At 44.9% G+C, this 21,914-nt stretch overlaps 1 protein-coding gene across 7 annotated transcripts in view; it reads left to right on the forward strand.

Annotated features, from left to right (window-relative positions):
• Nucleotides 1–21,152, forward strand: part of DENND5A (DENN domain containing 5A) — a 111,348-nt gene extending 90,196 nt beyond the window's left edge. For 3 of the 7 annotated variants that reach the window (XM_064288454.1, XM_023550865.2, XM_023550864.2), the window contains exons 14-23: nt 1,282–1,366; nt 1,852–1,980; nt 14,214–14,335; nt 15,502–15,647; nt 16,207–16,325; nt 16,678–16,859; nt 17,462–17,544; nt 18,086–18,209; nt 18,839–19,007; nt 20,113–21,152. In XM_064288454.1, the coding sequence (XP_064144524.1) occupies nt 1,282–1,366; nt 1,852–1,980; nt 14,214–14,335; nt 15,502–15,647; nt 16,207–16,325; nt 16,678–16,859; nt 17,462–17,544; nt 18,086–18,209; nt 18,839–19,007; nt 20,113–20,296 (1,343 nt within the window). In that variant the 3' untranslated portion in view covers nt 20,297–21,152. Of the gene's footprint in view, nt 1–1,281; nt 1,367–1,851; nt 1,981–14,213; nt 14,336–15,501; nt 15,648–16,206; nt 16,326–16,677; nt 16,860–17,461; nt 17,545–18,085; nt 18,210–18,838; nt 19,008–20,112 lie in introns of those variants that run through there. The other 4 variants (XM_064288458.1, XM_064288455.1, XM_064288456.1 and 1 more) reach the window with 4 other exon arrangements.
• Nucleotides 21,153–21,914: the final 762 nt, after the last annotated feature.

Consider the following 21,914-nt stretch of genomic DNA (forward strand, 5'->3'; position numbering starts at 1 on the left):
TTTTCAATGTCTTTTGTTTTCTTTTTCTGATATGGATGTTGAGGATATCTAACTTATCAGTCAAGAGAGCCTTTTTGTCAGTGTCCTATCCTGGAACTCCTCAAAGTCAAGGCCTGGTGTGAAGATCTGTTACACCTTCTTTCTGTGTATAGTTTAATAAAAATGTCAGCGTTGGCAGAGACTTTAGAGATCATCCAGTCCAACCCCCTTATTTTTACAAGAAAAGGAAACATGTCCAGAGAGGAATTGAATTTATATAAGTTCATACAGTGAATTAATGTAAGGCTAGATTAGGAGACAGGCCTCTTGTCCCCTGGTCTGGTGTCCATTATACCGCCCTAAAGTGTTATATTCAGGACAGTCCTCCTCCTTTCTTTACTTCTTGGTAGTATTTGCCCTTCACATACCAACCTTCATTCTCCATTGTTTGCCAGGATGTTCTTATCCTAATGATAAAAAAAAAATGATAAAGATGTGTTTAAATGTGGTGAAAAGATGGGCATGAACTCAGTGTTGTCTTTGCCCTTGTACTAGTTGACCTCAGTTAGCACTGAATGTGGGGAGAATAGTTGGCTGAAAAACAGGGACAAGAGCTCCTTAAGTAAATAGCTTTATGGAGAGTTTTTTTTTTGTCTTTCTGGATGTTGGAGAAAAGAGTCTTCTCAGGAAGGCTAGAGGAGTTATTGCTGGGGGATAAACTGTAGCCAGAAATTCCCAGCTGCTTGCTGATGAAAATACTCGTGTTGTAAATGCTGGGCCAGATGTAAGGATACAAAGATATTATATCTTCTTTTCTGCTAGAGGTCCTAAGCATTCTGGAAATGTTCTTCACTCATTTCCTTGACTCTCTTGAAGTCCATTTTGAGGCCAGCACAGGACGTGATAGAAGGGCCAATAGGAAATAACGTTCTGTGGATTTTGATGAGAGCACACTGGATTAGGAGCCAGCAGATCTGTGTTCCAGTCCTGACTTTGCTGCCTAGTGACTTGGGCAAAGTAGCCAACCTCTCTGAACTTCAGTTTCCTCCTCTGTTAAGACAGGAAATTGTGATACTTTTCCTTGGCTATCTTAAAGGTTGTTCGAGAATTAAATGAGATAATATGTGTGCAAGTATAAATCTGATATTTTATAATTACTTAGTAAGTATTTATAATATCATTGATCAAAGTGTTACCTAAGTAACCAACTGTTTTCTGTTGAAATTTGTGATTTGAGATGAAGGATACTCAGCTATTTGGATATTCAGATCTTTTTGGACATGATTAAGTTTTTTGTTCTAGGAATACTTCTTGATTCAGAACGGAGGAAGTCTGATGCCAGCTCAGTCATGTCTCCCCTGAGGATCTCACTTATTCAGGATATGAGGTCAGTCTGGGCTTACATGGAATAAGCCACTAAAATCCTGTTTTCAGTTGCAGCTTGGGTGTCCACTTTAAATAGCAGAAACTCAGTGACCTGGCTGACTACAGCATTAGCTAATGAGGAAGTCCTCATGCTTGGTTTTGTTGTGCTTCATGATGTATTTGTAGAGGTGTACAAGCAGTTGGATTTCCTGACATTTTTGGAGAATTCCACCAGAGTGAAGGAGCATAGGAGAGGGTCTCAAAGCCTCAGGGTTCTGGGGATAGCCTAGCTTTTTGATGGGTGTCCTATCTCTTTTACCCCCTAATTGTGATAAAAGCCTATCTGGTAAAGCTCTGTGGATGCCCAGAACTTGGAGAACAAGAGAGAACTTTCCCAGGATGGGATAGGGCTGCCTCACTGGGCCTCCTTTGTTTTAAGGTGAGGCATTGTCACTGAGTTGATCCCCCACCCCACCCTTCAGTCCTGTTTTCCTATTCTCCCTTCAGGCACATTCAGAACATAGGGGAAATCAAGACTGATGTGGGAAAGGCCAGAGCATGGGTGCGACTATCCATGGAAAAAAAGTTACTTTCCAGACACCTGAAGCAGCTTCTCTCAGACCATGAGCTCACCAAGTAAGGCTACTACCCCTGGGGTAAAGCCAGCCTCCCAGGAATTGGGGGGAAGGGGCTGGAAAATCCCTGTGTGGAAAGGGGGAGTATTGTGTATGTCATTATTGTTACACTCAGTTAAACTCAAATAGCATATGAAAGTTTTGTGGTATGTCCTCTTTTCCCTCCTTATCTATAGAAGACTAATTCTGCTGTACCTGTTCTCCCTATCATTTCAGTTTGCATGCCCATAAATAGCTTTCCGAATGAAAGGATGGGGTCCTCACTGGGTACCTCAGAGTTGGGGCTCCTCCTGTCCTTCCTGCACTCAGGTGACTTGGGCATAGTGCATTTTCTCCGTCTCTTTCCTGTCCTGGGGAGGAAAGGACAGAGAATTAAAAGGAAATTTTCTGAGATATCCCCTTATCTTTTTTCTTTTCTCTTGAGCCAAGGGCCCACCGCAAGCAATCAATTCCTTGCCTTTCATCTCTGGACCCTGCATCAGTTTCCCTAGAGCTATAAAGAGGCTTTCAGATAACCCTCCTAGGCTTTCTCTCTCTATACCTCCCACCCAGAAGGAGAGAGGGGAGAGACTCCAAGGTTCTCAGATACCCAGGAGCCACTAATCTCTTGATTTTATATTCCCTGCTTTCTTTGGAACCCTAAATACTAGGGAAGGAGGGGAAAGGAAAGCTATCCCTCTTCTCTACCTCTTGACTACTGTGGTGCTCTCTGTCTTTTCCTGCATGTAACGTTTGGCTCTTTCTTCATTGGCAAGGCTCCTTGGTATTCCCCTCTCTCGCCCAGGGTTTCCTCAGTCGTCTTTTGAAGATATCCGTTATTATATGACTTCCCCGTGGATGATGAGGCAGAAGAGTATCCCTTAGGAATATATCCTGTATGCCAGTGATTAAGCCTGCAGATCTGTTTAGTTGAAATAGAAGTATAATTGTTTGGACTGTTTCTTGTGTGTGTGAACCACAGCAAGAAACTATCCTTAAAACCTTGATAGGTTAGAGAGCTCACTTTGAGAAGTTAGGAAATAGCAATTTGTAAAGTGCTTAAATTAATTCTCTAAAAGGACAAAACTGTTTAAGAATAAAATCTGAAGACTGAGAGGACAATTAAGGAGAATAAGTAAACATGTGAGCATGGAGTTTGGAAGGGAAACACTTGCAAACCATATTCTAGAGTACAGTTGTGTGTCCTGGAAGAATCTAGCTGTAGCTGTGTGGGTACCAGGACAGGACAGGGGTCATTCCTGTGGGCCAGTTTGGCCATTGTCTGTAAGGAGAAGCTGCAAGTCAGCAGTAAGACAGAGCAGAGAGGCAGCCAAGGGAAGACCAAGCACAAGAACTTTATGAAGCCCAAGGCAGTGACCAGGTCTAGGGTGTATGAGCTTAAGGGTCTGGGTCACAGCAAACAGGGCACAGACTGTGGTGAGGAACCTAATCTTGGTTTCTTTAAATTGTAGCCCTGTTACAGGAGGTAAGTTCAGAGTGTACTCAGTCTGTAATACTTCTCACCTGGCATTCTGACCTCTGTGCTACTCTAGTGAGTGGAAAATGAAGACAGCTTTGTTGCCATAGATTGCGTTCTGGATGAGGCATAGGGAGAGGGAAAGGGGCACTTCATCAAAGCTTATCCATTCCTCCATCCTTCCCTCTCTTCTCTCTCCTCTCTCTCCCCAACATGCTTAAAGCTCCAGCCACATCGTATTCCTCACCCTTCTCAGGATGTCTTCAGCCCTTTCTTATCTGTATTTCTTCATGCCTTAGTCCCTTTCCTGTCTCCACCTGGTTGATTCCTTCAGAGCCTAGTCAGAAGTTTTCTTTGCTAAAGTTTGTCTTCGCTCCCCAAAGAGTTGGTCTCTTCCTCCTCAAGGCACTATAGCATTTGTTCATCCTTTTTTATTTTTTTAACCACTAATTGTACTCTATGTATTATCACTATCTATATGCTTGTCGCCTATTAAAATCTGATTTCACTGAGTGTGTAAACCATGGACCTTTTCCAATACTGAGTATGTTGTCTAGCACATAGTAGGTATTCAGCCAGTGCACATAAAATGTGTGCAGACAGGAGGTGAGCAGCTCTGGGGGCGTTTATCTTGATAGAATGCTCCTGAGTCTCGGGTTTCCAGCTAGCTTCAAGACTGCTGCTTGGGGATGAGGTAAGGTGAGAGTAGGGAAAAGGGGTGGTATATTCATGTGACCCATTGAATAATGGATTCTAAAGAAGTTAGTTAGCTCTGTGTAGTGAGCCTTAACTTTTTCTCCTTGACCGCTCTGCAGTGAGTAATAATATAGTTCCCCCTCTCCTGTGAAACTCACTTTGTATGGGTGCCATGACCCTGTACCCTCCTGTTCTCTTTCTCCCCTTACTCTTGCCAGGATGTTGGCATCCACAGTCCTCAATTCTCTGCATGTTTGTACTTTGTCGCTTTCTCACTGGCGTTCCCTCACTCTCACTTGGTGATCTCATCCATTCTCGTGACTTCTTTCACCTCTAAGCAGGTGACTTCCACATCTGAAGTTCTAGTTCTGATGTTTCTTCTGAGTTCCAGTCCTGTATTTATTTCCATTCTGATAGCTTACCTTTAGCTCAGAGAGAACAAAAACAAGCTTTACTTAGTTTTCACCATAACTACCTTTCTTCTAAATTTTTTGTTAATGTTGCCACTATTCTCTCTGAACATCCTTTCATCCCCCCATCCCCTACCTAGGTTTAAAATACGGAGTCAGTTTTGACTCCTTGCTCTTTTTTACCTCACATTATAAACACTTCAAGTCCTTTAGTCTCTGCCACCACTAACCCCTTACCATTTTTACTTCTACTGCCTTAGTTTAATCCTCATCCCCTTTCATCCCTCACCTGCACTGAATTGTCTGTTTGCCAGGTTAAATTTCCTTAAGTTGATTGTGGCTTTTCTTTTACTTCTAGGGCAAATTGTAGAAATCCATTACTTCCAGGGAAAATTTCAAACTCTTTAGCCTGAATATTTAGGGCTTTTCTTCATTTGACCCTAGCCTGACTTCAGCCTTATTGCTAACCAGCTATTTCCCTGAACCCTCAGCTCCAGTGAAGCTAGTTTTCATACCCAGTCCTTCTCCTTCCTCTACAACACGTATCTAAATTTGTGCCGTCCTTCACATCCCTCTTGTTCTAGAAAGCTCCCAGGATCATTGCAGCTCTTAAATTCCGAAAGACAGAGTCTTTCGTTTGGCAACTCATTATGAGCATTCTTCTGCTGTGGCCTTTACCTGATTGATTCACCTTTGCTGTACTTGGAGGACATGTGCTTCCCTCTTCAGCAGCTGTGCACAGTAGGCCTTGGTTGGTGAATTATCTGTTGACCTGTAACCCGTTCCCGTCGAGTTGATTCTGACTCATAGCGACCTCATAGGACAGAACAGAACTGCCTCATAGAGTTTCTAAGGCTGTAATCTTTACAGGAACAGACTGCCACATCTTTCTTCCACAGCTAGTGGGTTTGAACTATGGACCTTTCAGTTAGCAACTGAGTACTTAATCACTGTGCCACCGGGGTTCCTTTTTGTCTGTTGATAGTACCTTATGAACCTATCTTGGTGGTGCCTCAACCTCACAGATCTGCTGAATCCCATACTTCCCTGGCCTTGGTGATTGCAGTCTTGGCAACCAGGACAGTTGCCTTTTGTTTCTCTGTGCTGAGGACCTGTGCGTTGGCTCTCTCTGTCCTCTCTACTTTGGGAGGATATTATTCTTGTGCAGTTATAGAGGGCCTGGAATGTCAGGCAATGGAGTTGGCCTTTGATAAGTAGGCAGTGGGATGACGGGTGGGGAGGGAGAAAGTTGGAAAGGAAGAGGATATGATCTATACAGCTCTTCTTAACTTGTGACCTGGATCAGTGGCAGGAGCAGAAGTCTGCCTTTGTTGCCTCTGAAGCTGTCCTGGGCTCACATTCCCATTCAGAACAGTATCCTGACTTACGGATTTCAGGTCTAGTGAGGGTTTGAGACTAGGTTTGGTAATAAATGGTAATCACATACCTCCTGCTGTTATTACTCCCACACCATACAGTGGGGTGGTAACCCAGTTAGAAGTCTGAGAGGACCTGTGCCATCTCTGATAGAATTCCATTCTGGCCCTCAGTTTAGGAAAGGAGGTTCCATGACCTCTGACACTTGAACGTTATAGTAGAATCAACTGTTGGACATAGGCAGTATTTGGTTTTTGTTGTTCCTACTGTAGCTTAAGCCACTTTTTTTTTTTTTTAATTTTTATTAAGCTTCAAGTGAACATTTACCATTCCAATCAGTCTGTCACATGTAGGTTTACATACATCTTACTCCCTTCTCCCACTTGCTCTCCCCCTATTGAGTCAGCCCTTACAGTCTCTCGTTTCGTGCCAATTTTACCATCTTCCCTCTCTCTCTATCTTCCCATCCCCCCTCCAGTCAAGAGTTGCCAACACACTCTCCCGTGTCCACCTGATTTAATTAGCTCACTCTTCATCAGTATCTCTCTCCCCGCCACTGACCAGTCCTTTTCATGCCTGATGATTTGTCTTCGGGGATGGTTCCTGTCCTGTGCCATCAGAAGTTCTGGGGAGCATTGTCTCTGGGATTCCTCTAGTCGCAATCATACCATTAGGTGTGGTCTTTTAATGAGAATTTGGGGTCTGTATCCCATTGGTCTCCTGATCCCTCAGGAGTTGTCTGTTGTGTTCCCTGACAGGGCAGACATCGATTGTGGCCGGGCACCAACTAGTTCTTCTGGTCTCAGGATAATGTAGGTCTCTGGTTCAAGTGGCCCTTTCTGTCTCTTGGGTTCTTAGTTGTCGTGTGACCTTGGTATTCTTCCTTTGCCTTTGCTCCCGGTGGGTTGAGACCAATTAATGTATTTTAGATGGCTGCTTGTTGGCATTTAGGACCCCAGGCGCCACAATTCAAAGTGGGATGCAGAGTGTTTTCATAATAGAATTGTTTTGCCCATTGACTTAGAAGTCCCCTCAAACCAAGTTCCCCAGACCCCAGCCCCTGCTTCGCTGACCTTTGAAGCTTTCATTTTATCTCGGAAACCTCTTTACTTTTAATCCAGTCCAATTAGGCTGACCTTCCTTGTCTTGAGTGTTGTCTTTCCCTTCACCCAAAGCAGTTCCCATCTACAGATTGATCAATAAAAAGCCCTCTCCCTCCCTCCCTCCCTCCCCCCTTTGTAACCACAAAAGTATGTGTTCTTCTCCGTTTTTTCTATTTCTCAAGATCTTATAATAGTGGTCTTATACAATATTTGTCCTTTTGCAACTGACTCATTTCGCTCAGCATAATGGCTTCCAGATTCCTCCATGTTATGAAATGTTTCAGAGATTCGTCACTGTTCTTTATCGATGCATAGTATTCCATTGTGTGAATATACCACAATTTATTTACCCATTCGTCCGTTGATGGACATCTTGGTTGCTTCCAGCTTTTTGCTATTGTAAACAGAGCTGCAATAAACATGGGTGTGCCTATATCTGTTTGTGTGAAGGCTCTTGTATCTTTAGGGTATATTCCGAGGAGTGGGATTTCTGGGTTGTATGGTAGTTCTATTTCTAACTGTTTAAGATAACGCCAGATGGATTTCCAAAGTGGTTGTACCATTTTACAATCCCACCAGCAGTGTATGAGAGTTCCAATCTCTCCCCAGCCTCTCCAACATTTATTATTTTGTGTTTTTTGAATTAATGCCAGTCTAGTTGGTGTGAGATGGAATCTCATCGTAGTTTTAATTTGCATTTCTCTAATGGCTAATGATCGAGAGCATTTTCTCATGTATCTGTTGGCTGCCTGAATATCTTCCTTAGTGAAATGTGTGTTTATATCCTTTGCCCACTTCTTGATTGGGTTGTTTGTCTTTTTGTGGTTGAGTTTTGACAGAGTCATGTAGATTTTAGAGATCAGGCGCTGGTCTGAGATGTCATAGCTGAATATTCTTTCCCAGTCTGTAGGTGGTCTTTTTACTCTTTTGGTGAAGTCTTTAGATGAGCATAGGTGTTTGATTTTTAGGAGCTCCCAGTTATCTGGTTTCTCTTCATCATTTTTGGTAATGTTTTGTATTCTGTTTATGCCCTGTATTAGGGCTCCTAGGGTAGATCCTATTTTTTCTTCCATGATTTTTATCGTTTTAGTCTTTATGTTTAGGTCTTTGATCCACTTGGAGTTAGTTTTTGTGCATGGTGTGAGGTATGGGTCCTGTTTCATTCTTTTGCAAATGGATATCCAGGTATGCCAGCACCATTTGTTAAAAAGACTATTATTTCCCCAGTTGACTGACACTGGTCCTTTGTCAAATATCAGCTGCTCATACATGGATGGATTTATATCTGGGTTCTCAATTCTGTTCCATTGGTCTATGTGCCTGTTGTTGTACCAGTACCAGGCTGTTTTGACTACTGTAGCTATATAATAGGTTCTGAAATCAGGTAGGGTGAGGCCTCCCACTTTCTTCTTCTTTTTCAGTAATGTTTTGCTTATCCGGGGGTTCTTTCCTTTCCATATGAAATTAGTGATTTGTTTCTCTATTCCCTTAAAGTATGACATTGGTATTTGGATTGGAAGTGCATTATATGTATAAATGGCTTTTGGTAGAATAGACATTTTTACTATGTTAAGTCTTCCTATCCATGAGCAGGGTATGTTTTTCCACTTAAGTGTGTCCTTTTGAATTTCTTGTAGCAGAGTTTTATAGTTTTCTTTGTATAGGTCTTTTACCTCCTTGGTAAGATTTATTCCTAAGTATTTTATCTTCTTGGGGGCTACTGTGAATGGTATTGATTTGGTTATTTCCTCTTCGGTGTTCTTTTTGTTGATGTAGAGGAATCCAAGTGATTTTTGTATGTTTATTTTATATCCTGAGACTCTTCCAAACTCTTCTATTAGTTTCAGTAGTTTTCTGGAGGATTTCTTAGGGTTTTCCATGTATACGATCATGTCGTCTGCAAATAGTGATAGCTTTACTTCCTCCTTACCAATCTGGATACCCTTTATTTCTTTGTCTAGCCTAATTGCCTTGGCTAGGACTTCAAGTACGATGTTGAATAAGAGCGGTGATAAAGGGCATCCTTGTCTGGTTCCCGTTCTCAAGGGAAATGCTTTCAGGTTCTCTCCATTTAGAGTGATACTGGCCGTTGGCTTTGCATATATGCCCTTTATTATGTTGAGGAATTTTCCTTCAATTCCTATTTTGGTTAGAGTTTTTATCATAAATGGGTGTTGAACTTTGTCAAATGCCTTTTCTGCATCTATTGATAAGATCATGTGGTTTTTATCTTTTGTTTTATTTATGTGATGGATTACATTAATGGTTTTTCTGATATTAAACCAGCCTTGCATACCTGGTATAAATCCCACTTGATCAGGGTGTATTATTTTTTTGATGTGTTGTTGGATTCTATTGGCTAGAATTTTGTTGAGGATTTTTGCATCTATGTTCATGAGGGATATAGGTCTAAAATTTTCTTTTTTTGTAATGTCTTTACCTGGTTTTGGTATCAGGGAGATGGTAGCTTCATAGAATGAGTTGGGTAGTATTCCGTCTTTTTCTATACTTTGAAATACCTTCAATAGTAATGGTGTTAAGTCTTCTCTGAAGGTTTGGTAGAACTCTGCAGTGAAGCCATCTGGGCCAGGACTTTTTTTTGTTGGGAGTTTTTTGATTACCGTTTCAATCTCTTTTTTTGTTATGGGTCTGTTTAGTTGTTCTACTTCTGAATGTGTTAGTTTAGGTAAGTAGTATTGTTCCAAGAATTTATCCATTTCTTCTAGGTTTTCAAATTTGTTAGAGTACAGTTTTATGTAGTAATCTGATATGATTCTTTTGATTTCATTTGGTTCTGTTGTGATGTGGTCCTTCTCATTTCTTATTCGGGTTATTTGTTTCCTTTCCTGTTTTTCTTTAGTCAGTCTAGCCAATGGTTTATCAATTTTGTTAATTTTTTCAAAGAACCAGCTTTTGGCTTTGTTAATTCTTTCAATTGTTTTTCTGTTCTCTAATTCATTTAGTTCAGCTCTAATTTTTATTATTTGTTTTCTTCTGGTGCCTGATGGATTCTTTTGTTGCTCACTTTCTATTTGTTCAAGTTGTAGGGACAGTTCTCTGATTTTGGCTCTTTCTTCTTTTTGTATGTGTGCATTTATCAATATAAATTGGCCTCTGAGCACTGCCTTTGCTGTGTCCCAGAGGTTTTGATAGGAAGTATTTTCATTCTCGTTGCTTTCTAAGAATTTCCTTATTCCCTCCTTGATGTCTTCTATAACCCAGTCTTTTTTCAGGAGGGTATTGTTCATTTTCCAAGTATTTGATTTCTTTTCCCTAGTTTTTCTGTTATTGATTTCTAGCTTCATTGCCTTGTGGTCTGAGAAGATGCTTTGTAATATTTCGATGTTTTGGATTCCACATATATAGTAGGAGACTTCAACACACCACTTAGGTCATAAAACAAATAAAGATTTGTTTTATGACCTAAGATGTGGTCTATTCTAGAGAATGTTCCATGTGCGCTAGAAAAAAAAGTATATTTTGCAGCAGTTGGGTGGAGAGTTCTGTATAAGTCAATGAGGTCAAGTTGGTTGATTGTTGTAAGTAGGTCTTCCGTGTCTCTATTGAGCTTCTTACTGGATGTCCTGTCCTTCTCCGAAAGTGGTGTGTTGAAGTCTCCTACTATATATGTGGAGGTATCTATCTCACTTTTCAGTTCTGTTAAAATTTGATTTATGTATCTTGCAGCCCTGTCATTAGGTGCGTAAATATTTAATATGGTTATGTCTTCCTGATCAATTGTCCCTTTTATCATTATATAGTGTCCTTCTTTATCCTTTGTGGCGGATTTAAGTCTAAAGTCTATTTTGTCAGAAATTAATATTGCTACTCCTCTTCTTTTTTGCTTATTGTTTGCTTGATATATTTTTTTCCATCCTTTGAGTTTTAGTTTGTTTGTGTCTCTAAGTCTAAGGTGTGTCTCTTGTAGGCAGCATATAGATGGATCGTGTTTTTTTATCCAGTCCGTGACTCTCTGTCTCTTTATTGGTGCATTTAGTCCATTTACATTCAGCGTAATTATAGATAAGTAAGTTTTTAGTGCTGTCATTTTGATGCCTTTTCATGTGTGTTGTTGGCCATTTCGTTTTTCCACATGCTTTTTTGTGCTGAGACATTTTTCTTAGTAGCTTGTGAGATCCTCATTTTCATAATGTTTAACTTTGTGTTTATTGAGTCGTTACGTTTTTCTTGGCTTTTTTCTTGAGTTATGGGATTGATATTCCTTTTTGTGGTTACCTTTTTATTTACCCCTATTTTTCTAAGTAAAAACCTAACTTGTATCCTTCTATTTCGCCTGTATCACTCTCCATCTGGCAGTTCAATGCCTCCTATATTTAGTCCCTCTTTTTGATTATTTTGATCGTTTATCTATTGATTTCCATGATTTCCTGTTGTGTGTATTATTTTGTTTATTTATTTATTTATTAGAATTAGTCTTAATTTGTTTGTTTTTGTGCTTTCCCTATTTGAGTTGCGTTGATATCAGGACGTTCTGTTCTGTGACCTTGTATTGTGCTGGTACCTGATATTATTGGTCATCCGGCCAAACAACCTCCTTTAGCATTTCTTGCAGTCTTGGTTTAGTTTTTGCAAATTCTCTAAACTTGTGTTTATCTGTAAATATCTTAATTTCTCCTTCATATTTCAGAGAGAGTTTTGCTGGATATATGATCCTTGGTTGGCAGTTTTTCTCGTTCAGTGCTCTGTATACGTCGTCCCATTCCCTTCTTGCCTGCATGGTTTCTGCTGAGTAGTCTGAACTTATTCTTATTGATTCTCCCTTGAAGGAAACCTTTCTTTTCTCCCTGGCTGCTTTTAAAATTTTCTGTTTATCTTTGGTTTTGGCAAGTTTGATGGTAATATGTCTTGGTGTTTTTCTTTTTGGATCAATCTTAAATGGGGTTCGATGAGCATCTTGGATAGATATCCTTTCGTCTTTCATGATGTCAGGGAAGTTTTGTGTCAGGAGTTCTTCAGCTATTTTCTCTGTGTTTTCTGTCCCCCCTCCCTGTTCTGGGACTCCAGTCACTCGCAAGTTATCCTTCTTGATAGAGTCCCACATGATTCTTAGGGTTTCTTCATTTTTTTAAATTCTTTTATCTGATTTTTTTTCAGCTATGTTGGTGTTGTTTCCCTGGTCCTCCAGAAGTCCCAGTCTACATTCTAATTGCTCGAGTCTGCTCCTCTGACTTTCTATTGTGTTGTCAAATTCTGTAATTTCATTGTTAATCTTTTGGATTTCTACATGCTGTCTCTCTATGGATTCTTGCAACTTGTTAATTTTTCCACTATGTTCTTGAATAATCTTTTTGAGTTCTTCAACAGTTTTATCAGTGTGTTCCTTGGCTTTTTCTGCATTTATCCTAATTTCATTTGTGATATCTTTAAGCATTCTGTAAATTAGTTTTTTATATTCTGTATCTGATAATTCCAGGATTGTATCTTCATTTGGGAAAGATTTTGATTCTTTTGTTTGGGGGGTTGGAGAAGCTGTCATGGTCTGTTTCTTTATGTGGTTTGATATGGACTGCTGTCTACGAGCCATCACTGGGAAACTAGATTTTCCAAGTAGTCGGCTAAAAAAAAATGCAGTCAGATCCCTATCTGAATTCTCGCTCTGGCTCCGGGTATTCGGATGTTAATGGGGTCGCCTGGGGAGGGTGGGGGAGGGATCTGAGAGCTAGGAGTGTAGCACCACAGAATATAGAGCTGAACACCACATTCACGCTCCGCCCCTGTTTGCCAAAATCCGGGCTGGACGGGTCCCTGGCTAGGACACTGCTTTCCTTGCTCGGAAACCAGTCACTTCCTCCTGGGGACTTCCTCCGGTGCGCGGCACCGCTCGTGGGCACTGGGTGGGCGTTTCCGGCGTGAATGGGTGGGCCCGCCCCCAGGGTCTATTCAGGCGATTATAATTGGGTCCCGCGGTCACGCCCCGCCCGTGCACGCGCCCAAATCCCAGCGGGATGACTTCCGGGTTGAGACGCTGCTTTCCCCGTTCCGGAACCAGTCACTTCCTCCCGGGGACTTCTCCTTCCGGTGCGCCACACCTCTCGCGCGAACTGGGTTGGCCTCACCTGCACAGCCAGGTGGGCCCGCCCCCTGGGTCAATTCAGGGTAAGAAAAACGGACCCAGCGCTCACGCCCCGCTCGTGCGCGCGCCCAAGTCCCAGCAGGACGGCACCCCGTCTGGGACGCTACTTTCCCCGCTTCGGGACCAATCACTTCCTCCCGGGGACTTCTCCTTCCGGTGTGCCACACCTCTCGCGCAAACTGGGAGGGCGTCACTCGCATGACCAGGTGGGCCTGCCCCCTGGGGCAATTCAGGGTAATAAAAATGGACCCCGCGCTCATGCCCCGCCCGCGCGCGCGCCCAGATCCCAGTGGAATGGCTCCCCATCTGGGATGCTGCTTTCCCTGCTTTGAGACCAGACACTTCCGGGGATTTCTCCCTCTGGTGTGCCGCGCCACACGCGCGGACTGGGTGTGCGTCCTCCCACACGAACGTGTGGGCCCCGCCCTGGGGTCACTTTAGGGAAATATAGTTGACCCCCCCCCTCGCCCCTCGTCGGCTTCTCGCCTAACTCCCGGCGGGACAGCACCCCAGCTGGGACGCTGTTCTCCCCCCTCCCAGATCAGTCACTGCCTCCCGGGTGCTTCTCCCTCCGGCTGCGCCTCTACGCCGCCCGCGCCAACCTGCTAGACTTCCTCCCGGGATGGGTTCGGGGGGGAAGGGGTGGGCCCCCGTTCTGTGCTGTCTGCCCCCCTGGGCTCTGCCCCGGATCGGGCTCCGAAGGTCACCTGCCTGGTGCGCTGGCTCCTGGTTCTGAAAACAGTCGCTGTCTGCCCGTATTTGTTCGTTTTCCGTCTCTAAGTCTGTGCTTGTTGTTCAGAGTTCGTAGATTGTTATGTATGTGATCGATTCCCTTGTTTTTCCGAGTCTTTGTTGCAAGAGGGATCCGCGGTAGCGCCCACCTAGTCTGCCATCTTGGCCCCGGATCCTTAAGCCACTTTTTGTGTGGCCTTCAGTGAAACAGAGAAGCTGGCTTTGTTCCTTTATAGAATGACTCTTAAGAAACTTGAGGTTGACATCTTATTTTTCCCTCAGCTGTTGCTTTACATGGCTGAATAATTCTAGCCTCTTTCCCCTCCTTTTGGTTATGAGACTAATATATTGCCTTCTCTCTGACAGAAAGTTATACAAGCGCTATGCCTTCCTGCGCTGTGATGACGAGAAGGAGCAGTTCCTCTATCACCTCCTCTCTTTTAACGCTGTTGATTACTTTTGCTTCACCAATGTCTTCACGACTATCTGTGAGTAGTCCTGTGCTCCCCACTAGGCTTCTCAGTGAGCCTGTCTGAGGTTAACTCACTGTACCCCTTTAAAAGAAAGATTATCACTTATATTTTCTGTTTGCCTTTTGCTTCTTTGAGGAGAACGGGGTGCGGTTGCACTCCTTGGAGGTTGTTTTTTCTCAGACTCTCTGGTTCTTGTTCTGAACTGGAGAGCTCAGCACTTTGGGCCGTCATGTTGTCAGTGTTGGCCTAGGTATTTCTCGGGGAACCTAAGGCGATGAAGTTAGAATGGAGCAGGATGGCGAAGTTCACTGCCCTCTTTGCACCCCTGTAAAGAAACTCCCTTTTATCTTGGGCTGAGAGGAGCACTCAGCATCATAGGCTACAGACAAGCCAGAGGGAAAAAGTTCTTCCTGAGGTAGCAGAAGGCACTCCAGATGGCACTGGGAGGTCTAAACCTTGCTCTGCCTTAACTCATTATGAGTCTGTGAGCAGAGGCCACCCCTGCTGTGGGCCTCAGTTTCTGTATTTGCAGAGTGAGGAACAGTATTCATTATGGTCTAAGGCCCTTCAAACCTCATCTTTCTGTAATGCTAGGATTCTCTAGTGCGGGGTGGTTTCTAAATTTGCCCCATGGCTGGTTGTTTGGCCAGTTACTCAGCAGCCCCAGCAGTTGGGCTCTTGTTTCTACCTGATGTCCCACCTTCCCTCTCAGAGACTAGGGCTGTGGGCTTCAGTAGAAGCAGCATTAGACTGGGATTCGGGAGACCCAAGGCTAACTATTTCCCTCTCTGTGCCTTGGAAAAGGATTGTAATACCTGTTGTGGCCTTTCCTAAGAATGAGAAGATAGATCGAAAAGTCCTCTGAAAAGGAATTCTATACAATGTCTTGAGTTGGTGATATTTTTTAAGGAACTGGTTCACTTAGTTCTGAGCCTACAGATGGGCTTGGGTCTTTGCTGTTTGGGAGGTAACCTTGGGAGGGGTGAGATTGAGGGAAGATGGGCTAATATTACTAAGCCAGCCAGGGACTGGTTCTGGGGACCTGCTGCACCAGTGCACTGTTGGGGCCGATGGAGCAGGGGCCACAGTCATGCCAACACACTTGGACCACGTCAGGGCCCCATCAGATATGGAAATGGTTCTTAATTCCCTTCAATGCCTCCGTGGCTTTTTTTGAACAGTGATCCCATACCACATTCTAATTGTACCGAGCAAGAAGCTGGGGGGCTCCATGTTTACTGCCAACCCATGGATCTGCATCTCAGGAGAATTGGGTGAGACCCAGATCCTGCAGATTCCCAGGAACGTGCTAGAGATGACCTTTGAGGTATGTGTTATCTGGGGGCCACAACCACAGACCCTAAGATCGGAGTTTGTAACCCTGTTTTGGGGAGCTTTCCGTAGCATTTCACAGAGGCCTGGCTCTGTACAGTGTTAGAAATCAGCACAGCTGATCTCTCCTGAGATGATCTGAGGCAGGAACCAATGGTTGACCCTGAAGGGGAGGATGCCTGCCCTGTCTAAACAGCTGCAGGCTGAAAGGCACTTACTTGTTCGGACTTGCATACTCCCTTGTCCATGGTGTGTTGAGAAATCCTCGAGGGTTCCTTCAGCTGCTGAGCCCAAGAATTCACAGAGACTCCTGCCCCCAAGCCCCTGTTCTTCCTCTAGGTAGCAGCATCTTCTTTCTTAGCCATAGACCAGCTCATGAGAACCCTGGTGTACCATCAGCCTTGGCAGTAGGTGGAGCAGTGAGCTCTCTCCCTTCAGATGCTGAGGGGCTGGGTTGTAAGAAGCCAGTGAGATCTGTGCCTCTGAGGGTTGCCAATCTTTTCTCCCCTTTTCATGACCTACCCCATATTTTCTATTTGGCTGTTCTCCCACAGTGCCAGAACTTGGGGAAGCTCACTACTGTCCAGATTGGCCATGATAACTCTGGACTGTATGCCAAATGGCTGGTGGAGTATGTGATGGTCAGGAATGAGATCACAGGACATACCTACAAGTAAGTGTCCCCTCAGCCATGCCCTAAGAAGGGGGCAGGGTACACCACCAGGGGCTGTCCTCGGTGCTTGGATATGTGGCATTCTCAAGTAGACCCCTCAGGTTGTGATAGGCTTAAGCAGCTTCCTATCTGTCTCTGCCTCATGCACCTGAAAAGAAATAGAAGGATGGTTTTCTGAGCAAAGATAGACGGCATTACTATGCCATCCATGCCACTCAGGTGACTTCCCTGAAGACACCCAGTGGAATTGGCTGAGCAGAACCTTGAGGGTATCCCCAGCTTGGTTTCAGAGCCTTAGGGGAAGGACCCTGGAGGGGCTAGCAGCTCTGACAGGCCATTGACTGACCTTCAGGTTCCCATGTGGCCGGTGGTTGGGGAAGGGCATGGACGACGGGAGCCTGGAGCGGGTCCTGGTTGGGGAGCTGCTCACATCCCAACCTGAGGTGGACGAGAGGCCATGCCGGACCCCGCCGCTGCAGCAGTCCCCCAGCGTCATCCGGAGGCTTGTTACCATCTCACCCAACAACAAGCCCAGTAAGTGGGAGGAGGGGCTGGGCCCTCTACCACACAGCCTGGTAATGGGCAGCTCTCTGTGAGCCCTGATAGGGAGCCCAGATCTCAGTTTGTGCAGCTGCTGCAGGAACTACCTCTGCTGACAAAGCAGCCTCAGGTATTTGTCACCCTCCTCTCATGAATCCGTAGGGGTGTTGGACAGCCTCCTTAGAGGCATGAAAGGAGGGGAGAGAGCTCATGAAGCCTGGCCTCAGTGCTTTGTACTATTTATGTATGATCATAGAAAGGAGAGGGATCTATTTTCTGACCTCCTTGTTGGTTCCTGGGCTTCATGGCCAAGTCGTGACCCTCTTGGTTGCCAAAAATTCCAGGGTAAATAGAAAATGAAATTTACCTGCATCTCTTGGAGACAAAACTCTAAGGTATTGGCCTTTGCTTTTTTTCCAGCATTTTGGGAAGACCTAACTCAGCAAAGCTGGGTGGGCAAGGGCCACTGTTCCCCAGGGTCTAGGCTGCCCTGCCTCTTCCATGGGCGCTTCCTGTGTCCTCAGTCTCCTGCACAGCCAGCTAAGCTCTCCTAGCCTCTGAGATTGGTTAGGGTTGTCTGCTTGATTTTTATGTAGAGCTGAACACTGGGCAGATCCAGGAGTCCATCGGGGAGGCAGTCAATGGCATTGTGAAGCACTTCCATAAGCCCGAGAAAGAGGTGAGTTTTCTTGCCCTCTAACCTAGGACCTTATATTGAGTAAGGGGGGAGAACCTTGTTTTTCCAGTTACCTTGTTGTGCTCTTCGAGGCCCATGTGCTGTGGACAGCACAGTCTTGTAGTGTGTGTACCTCAGTTAGTTTGAGTTTCAGCAGTCCTTCCCCTGCAGTCCCCTGCCACAGGTTGCCCGTTTCCCTCCACACTGATGACTCAGTGGTGTCCCTTGGCAGTGTCTTTTCCTGTCCTCTTCTGAATTTGCCTGGGTCACCCTGAACGATGGCCACATTGGCTTTGCTGTCCTGATGGGGAAGCTCCTTGTGTGTGACCCAGATTCATCATTTTTTTAATCCATCCATTCATTCAATAGCCATTTACCAAGAGCCTGTCCTGAGCCAGGCACTGTACCTGGTGCTGGGTGAAACAGACAGGGTCCCAGCCCTCCTTTTGCTGCCCTCCCAGCTCTGGGCTATGGGTTTGGGGATGCAGCAGTGAGAGGGCAGCCCTGCTGAGGTGAGTCTGGCACTCTCCCCCGTTTACTTTAGCGAGGCAGTTTGACGCTGCTGCTCTGTGGAGAGTGCGGACTTGTCTCGGCCCTGGAACAGGCTTTCCAGCATGGATTTAAATCGCCCCGACTCTTCAAAAATGTCTTCATTTGGGATTTTCTGGGTGAGTTGGGCTAGGGTGTGAGGGTGGGAAAAGCATGCAGAGACATAGGTGGATTCATAGCATGGGTGCTGACCACTGGCGTCAGCATCTGAGTTGCAGAACCCAAATCAGGTGACTCTCAAGTCAGATGTATTGTTTGTATGCTCTGGTTTTTCTTGAAGGGAAAGAAGAGCTTCCTCTCTTTATCCCTCTCACCTCCTGAGAATTGCACAGAAAAGATTGTTCTGAGGTATCTACTATATGGTAATATGGGCTTAGTCCTGAGTCCTCACACATTCTCTTTGTAGATCCAAAAGGCCTGTTGATAACCTTGGAGCCCGGGCCTTGTGTTGCGCCTACTTGGAGAATTCTCCTGCTTCACCATCAGAGTTATTATTATTATTTTTTAATCTTCAGAGTAGAGAAAGACCATCTTTGTATTGGGGCCCATAAGAATTAAAAATAAGGACAGGGAACTTAAAGATCATTTCATTTTGAAATGTGACCGGTGGTTATCAGAACACTGATGTTATTCTCATTAAGTTACCTGCATGGACTTGGAGAGGTCCGTGGCAAGTGGCCTGCAGGGCAATCAGGGACAGGTTGGGTCAAGAGCCTTTGTTACTGGCAAAGCCTTTTCTTTTTCGTAGAAAAAGCACAAACCTATTATGAGACATTAGAGCAGAACGATGTTGTCCCTGAAGAAAACTGGCATACAAGGGCCCGGAACTTCTGCCGATTTGTCACTGCAATCAACAATACTCCCCGGAACATCGGCAAGGACGGCAAGTTTCAGATGCTGGTGTGCTTGGGAGCCAGGTACTGCCACCAGCCTTACAGGTGGTGCTGGAGGCCTAGTGTGGCACAAGAGAAGGGCAATGGCTAATGACCAGGCACTCATGGGCAGATGAAGCCTTGGAGAACTTTCTAAAAAAACCAAACCCGTTGTTGTCGAGTCTGTACCGACTCATAGTGACCCCATAGAACAGGGCAGAATTGCCCCATACAGTTTCCAAGGAGCACCTGGTAGATTTGACCTGCCAACCTCTTGGTTAGCAGCTGTAGCTCTTAACCACTACACCACCAGCCTCCCAGGAGAACTTCCTAGGCACCCTTAATTTCCTTTGTGTACCATATACACATGTGGGGATCTTTGAGCGTGGGGATGAGAGTGTATGTGTAACTGAGGGGAGGAGAGGCCACATTTCAGTGGGAAGGATTAAAACCCTGTTGTGAAAATTCAAAGCAGAGTACATGTACTCATTCCTTTAATAAGTGCTTGAATATGCCAGGCCTTATGGAAGGTGATGAGAATACCAAAAACCAAAAAACCCAGTGCCGTCGAGTGGATTCCGAAAGATAGCAATGCCGAGTAAAACATGGTCTCTGTCATTTAGGAGTTCACTTGTTCCCCATATTACAGAGTTGTCATGAGGAATTAAATCTCTTATAACAGTACCTGGCACATTCTAAGTTCTGTGTGCGTGTTAGCTATTATTATCATTATTCCTGGTGGTGGTAGCTATATGGAGGAGTGATCTCTGGGAGAGATTAGCTGTTGAGATGGAGGGAGTGGTGCTGACAGCAGCTTGGTGTCTGGGTTGGTGGTGGGGTTGTCTAGGGAGGAGGAGGAGCAGGCCTGGGGGCAGATGACAGGGCCAATTTGGACCAGGTTAAATTGGTGTCCCTGGGGCTGGGCAGCTCCCAGGGGAAGCCATTTAAAGCCACATGGGGTCTCTTTACCAAACCCTTTTGAGGGAGTGAAGCTGGGGTGGGGGTAGTGTATGGGGAGCTACTGGTTTCCTCAGCTTCAGACTTAAGTTCATGGAGTGTTAGAGCAGGTTTCCCCCTTGGCCTTGCACTAACCACATCTTTCCCCTTTCCCTTACCCATCCAACCCATCCGACCGATCCTACCCTGCCAGAGACCACCTTCTACACCACTGGATTGCCCTGCTGGCTGACTGCCCCATCACCGCACACATGTATGAGGATGTGGCGCTCATCAAAGACCACACGCTTGTCAATTCCTTGATCCGCGTGCTGCAGACATTGCAAGAGTTCAACATCACGCTGGAGACGTCCCTTGTCAAGGGTATTGACATCTGACCTCCCAGCGCCAACTAGCAGCAGGACCAAGGAAGACTCCCATCCTGCAGCTCTGACCCTTCTTTCCGAAGGGACTTAACGCGAGTTGTGCAGGAGTTGGAGAGGAGGTGTACACTCACTGTAAAAAGAAAACTAGAGGATTTTTGGAATAAATAATCTATTTTAGAGTTTATTTGCTGATTTGCTTTTTACACACTTTCATGTGAAAGAATGATAGGGAGAGGGAGACGAGGTTGGTGCCGCTTATTTTGAAGCTGGTGCCCTCCCTCGCCATGGCCGCATGATGGGAGCCTGCGGCCTCCCTGGACTGAGCCTGTGGCGCCACGTGCGGGGCAGTTCTGCTTCTTGCCCCGTTGTGTTAATGAGGCCATTCCACATCGTTTTTAAACTAATGTTTTCTATATTAACATTATTACGGATATTTGGCTTTCATGGGCCACACAGGTCTGCTGAGCAGGAAGCCCCATATTCCAATCAAAGGGATTTTTAGTAGTGCCTGTAACGAGCACTGATGAGTCAGTCCCATGTCTTTTCTTTTTTTGTCAGTATTATTTGGGAAGGAGACATGCCAGGACACGTCACTGTGCAGAAACTGGGTTTCCTCTTGGCACACAGTTGCACAAAAGTAAACATAAGCATGTTTTAACAGGTTTTTTTTTTTTTTTTTTTACATTTTATTTATTTAACCTATCATTGTGTGTTTTAAGACTTTTTTTTTTTGTTTTCTCCTTTTTTTAAGGGAAGGAAAACCTTGTCACAGTCTAACTGGCTATGTTATAATTGTTAAATTTATATTGTTTTGCAACTTAGAACCCAGCTACAGTATGGCCCACTTAATAAAACACCTGAAACAAAACTGCATGGGTCACTGGCTTTTATGGGGGTTTGTGAGCAGGGGGCAGCAGAGGGTGCAGTTTGGTTCCCCTGAGAGGACGGGGTTGTGGCATCATCTCTCAGCTGGCCGGTCCAAGTCATGGGCTGCTCAGGATATCCCGAGCACCTGGTGTCTTTTGGGTACTTCTCACTGCAGGAGCTTTTGTAGCTGTTGTGGAGCTGTCAACTTGTATTTGAGAGGGACTGGACAGGGGTTGTTTCCCCACTCCACAGAGGAGGAGGCTGAGGCACAGAGGCAGAAAGACCTCGATAAGGTTCTAACGATTTCCACTTGACCAAGACAGAATGGGCCGTTTTTTGAGGGGGTAATTCTTTTTATTTTTTTAAGGGAGACCAGGGATGGAAACACAGGACATGTGAGACACTGTTTCTGCTGAGGGGGTGAAGCTCTTTCTCAAGGGACTTGGCAGGTGGTAGACCTTTAAGAGGGTCGTGGGAACCAACTTTCTTCAGTTGTATTCAACCAAGGTGCTTTGGCCAGAGCTCCAGAAGTGTAAGATGATCAAGTAGAGTGTCTCAAACCAGTCGATGTCTTCCTTTATGCTTCCCTGATTATGCATGTGCTGTTCCCACTGCCTGAAGTGGCCTGCCTTTGTCCACTTCCTGTTCATTGTTCAGGGTTTACCTTAGGAGTCACCAGCTATGAAAATTTCCCTAATTCCCCCTGGACAGAGTTAATCGTTTCCTCATTGTGTTCCCATAGTTGTTTAGATATTGGCACCTC

The sequence above is a fragment of the Loxodonta africana genome, chromosome 7, assembly GCF_030014295.1.
Source record: "Loxodonta africana isolate mLoxAfr1 chromosome 7, mLoxAfr1.hap2, whole genome shotgun sequence".
Classification (NCBI taxonomy): domain Eukaryota; kingdom Metazoa; phylum Chordata; class Mammalia; order Proboscidea; family Elephantidae; genus Loxodonta; species Loxodonta africana.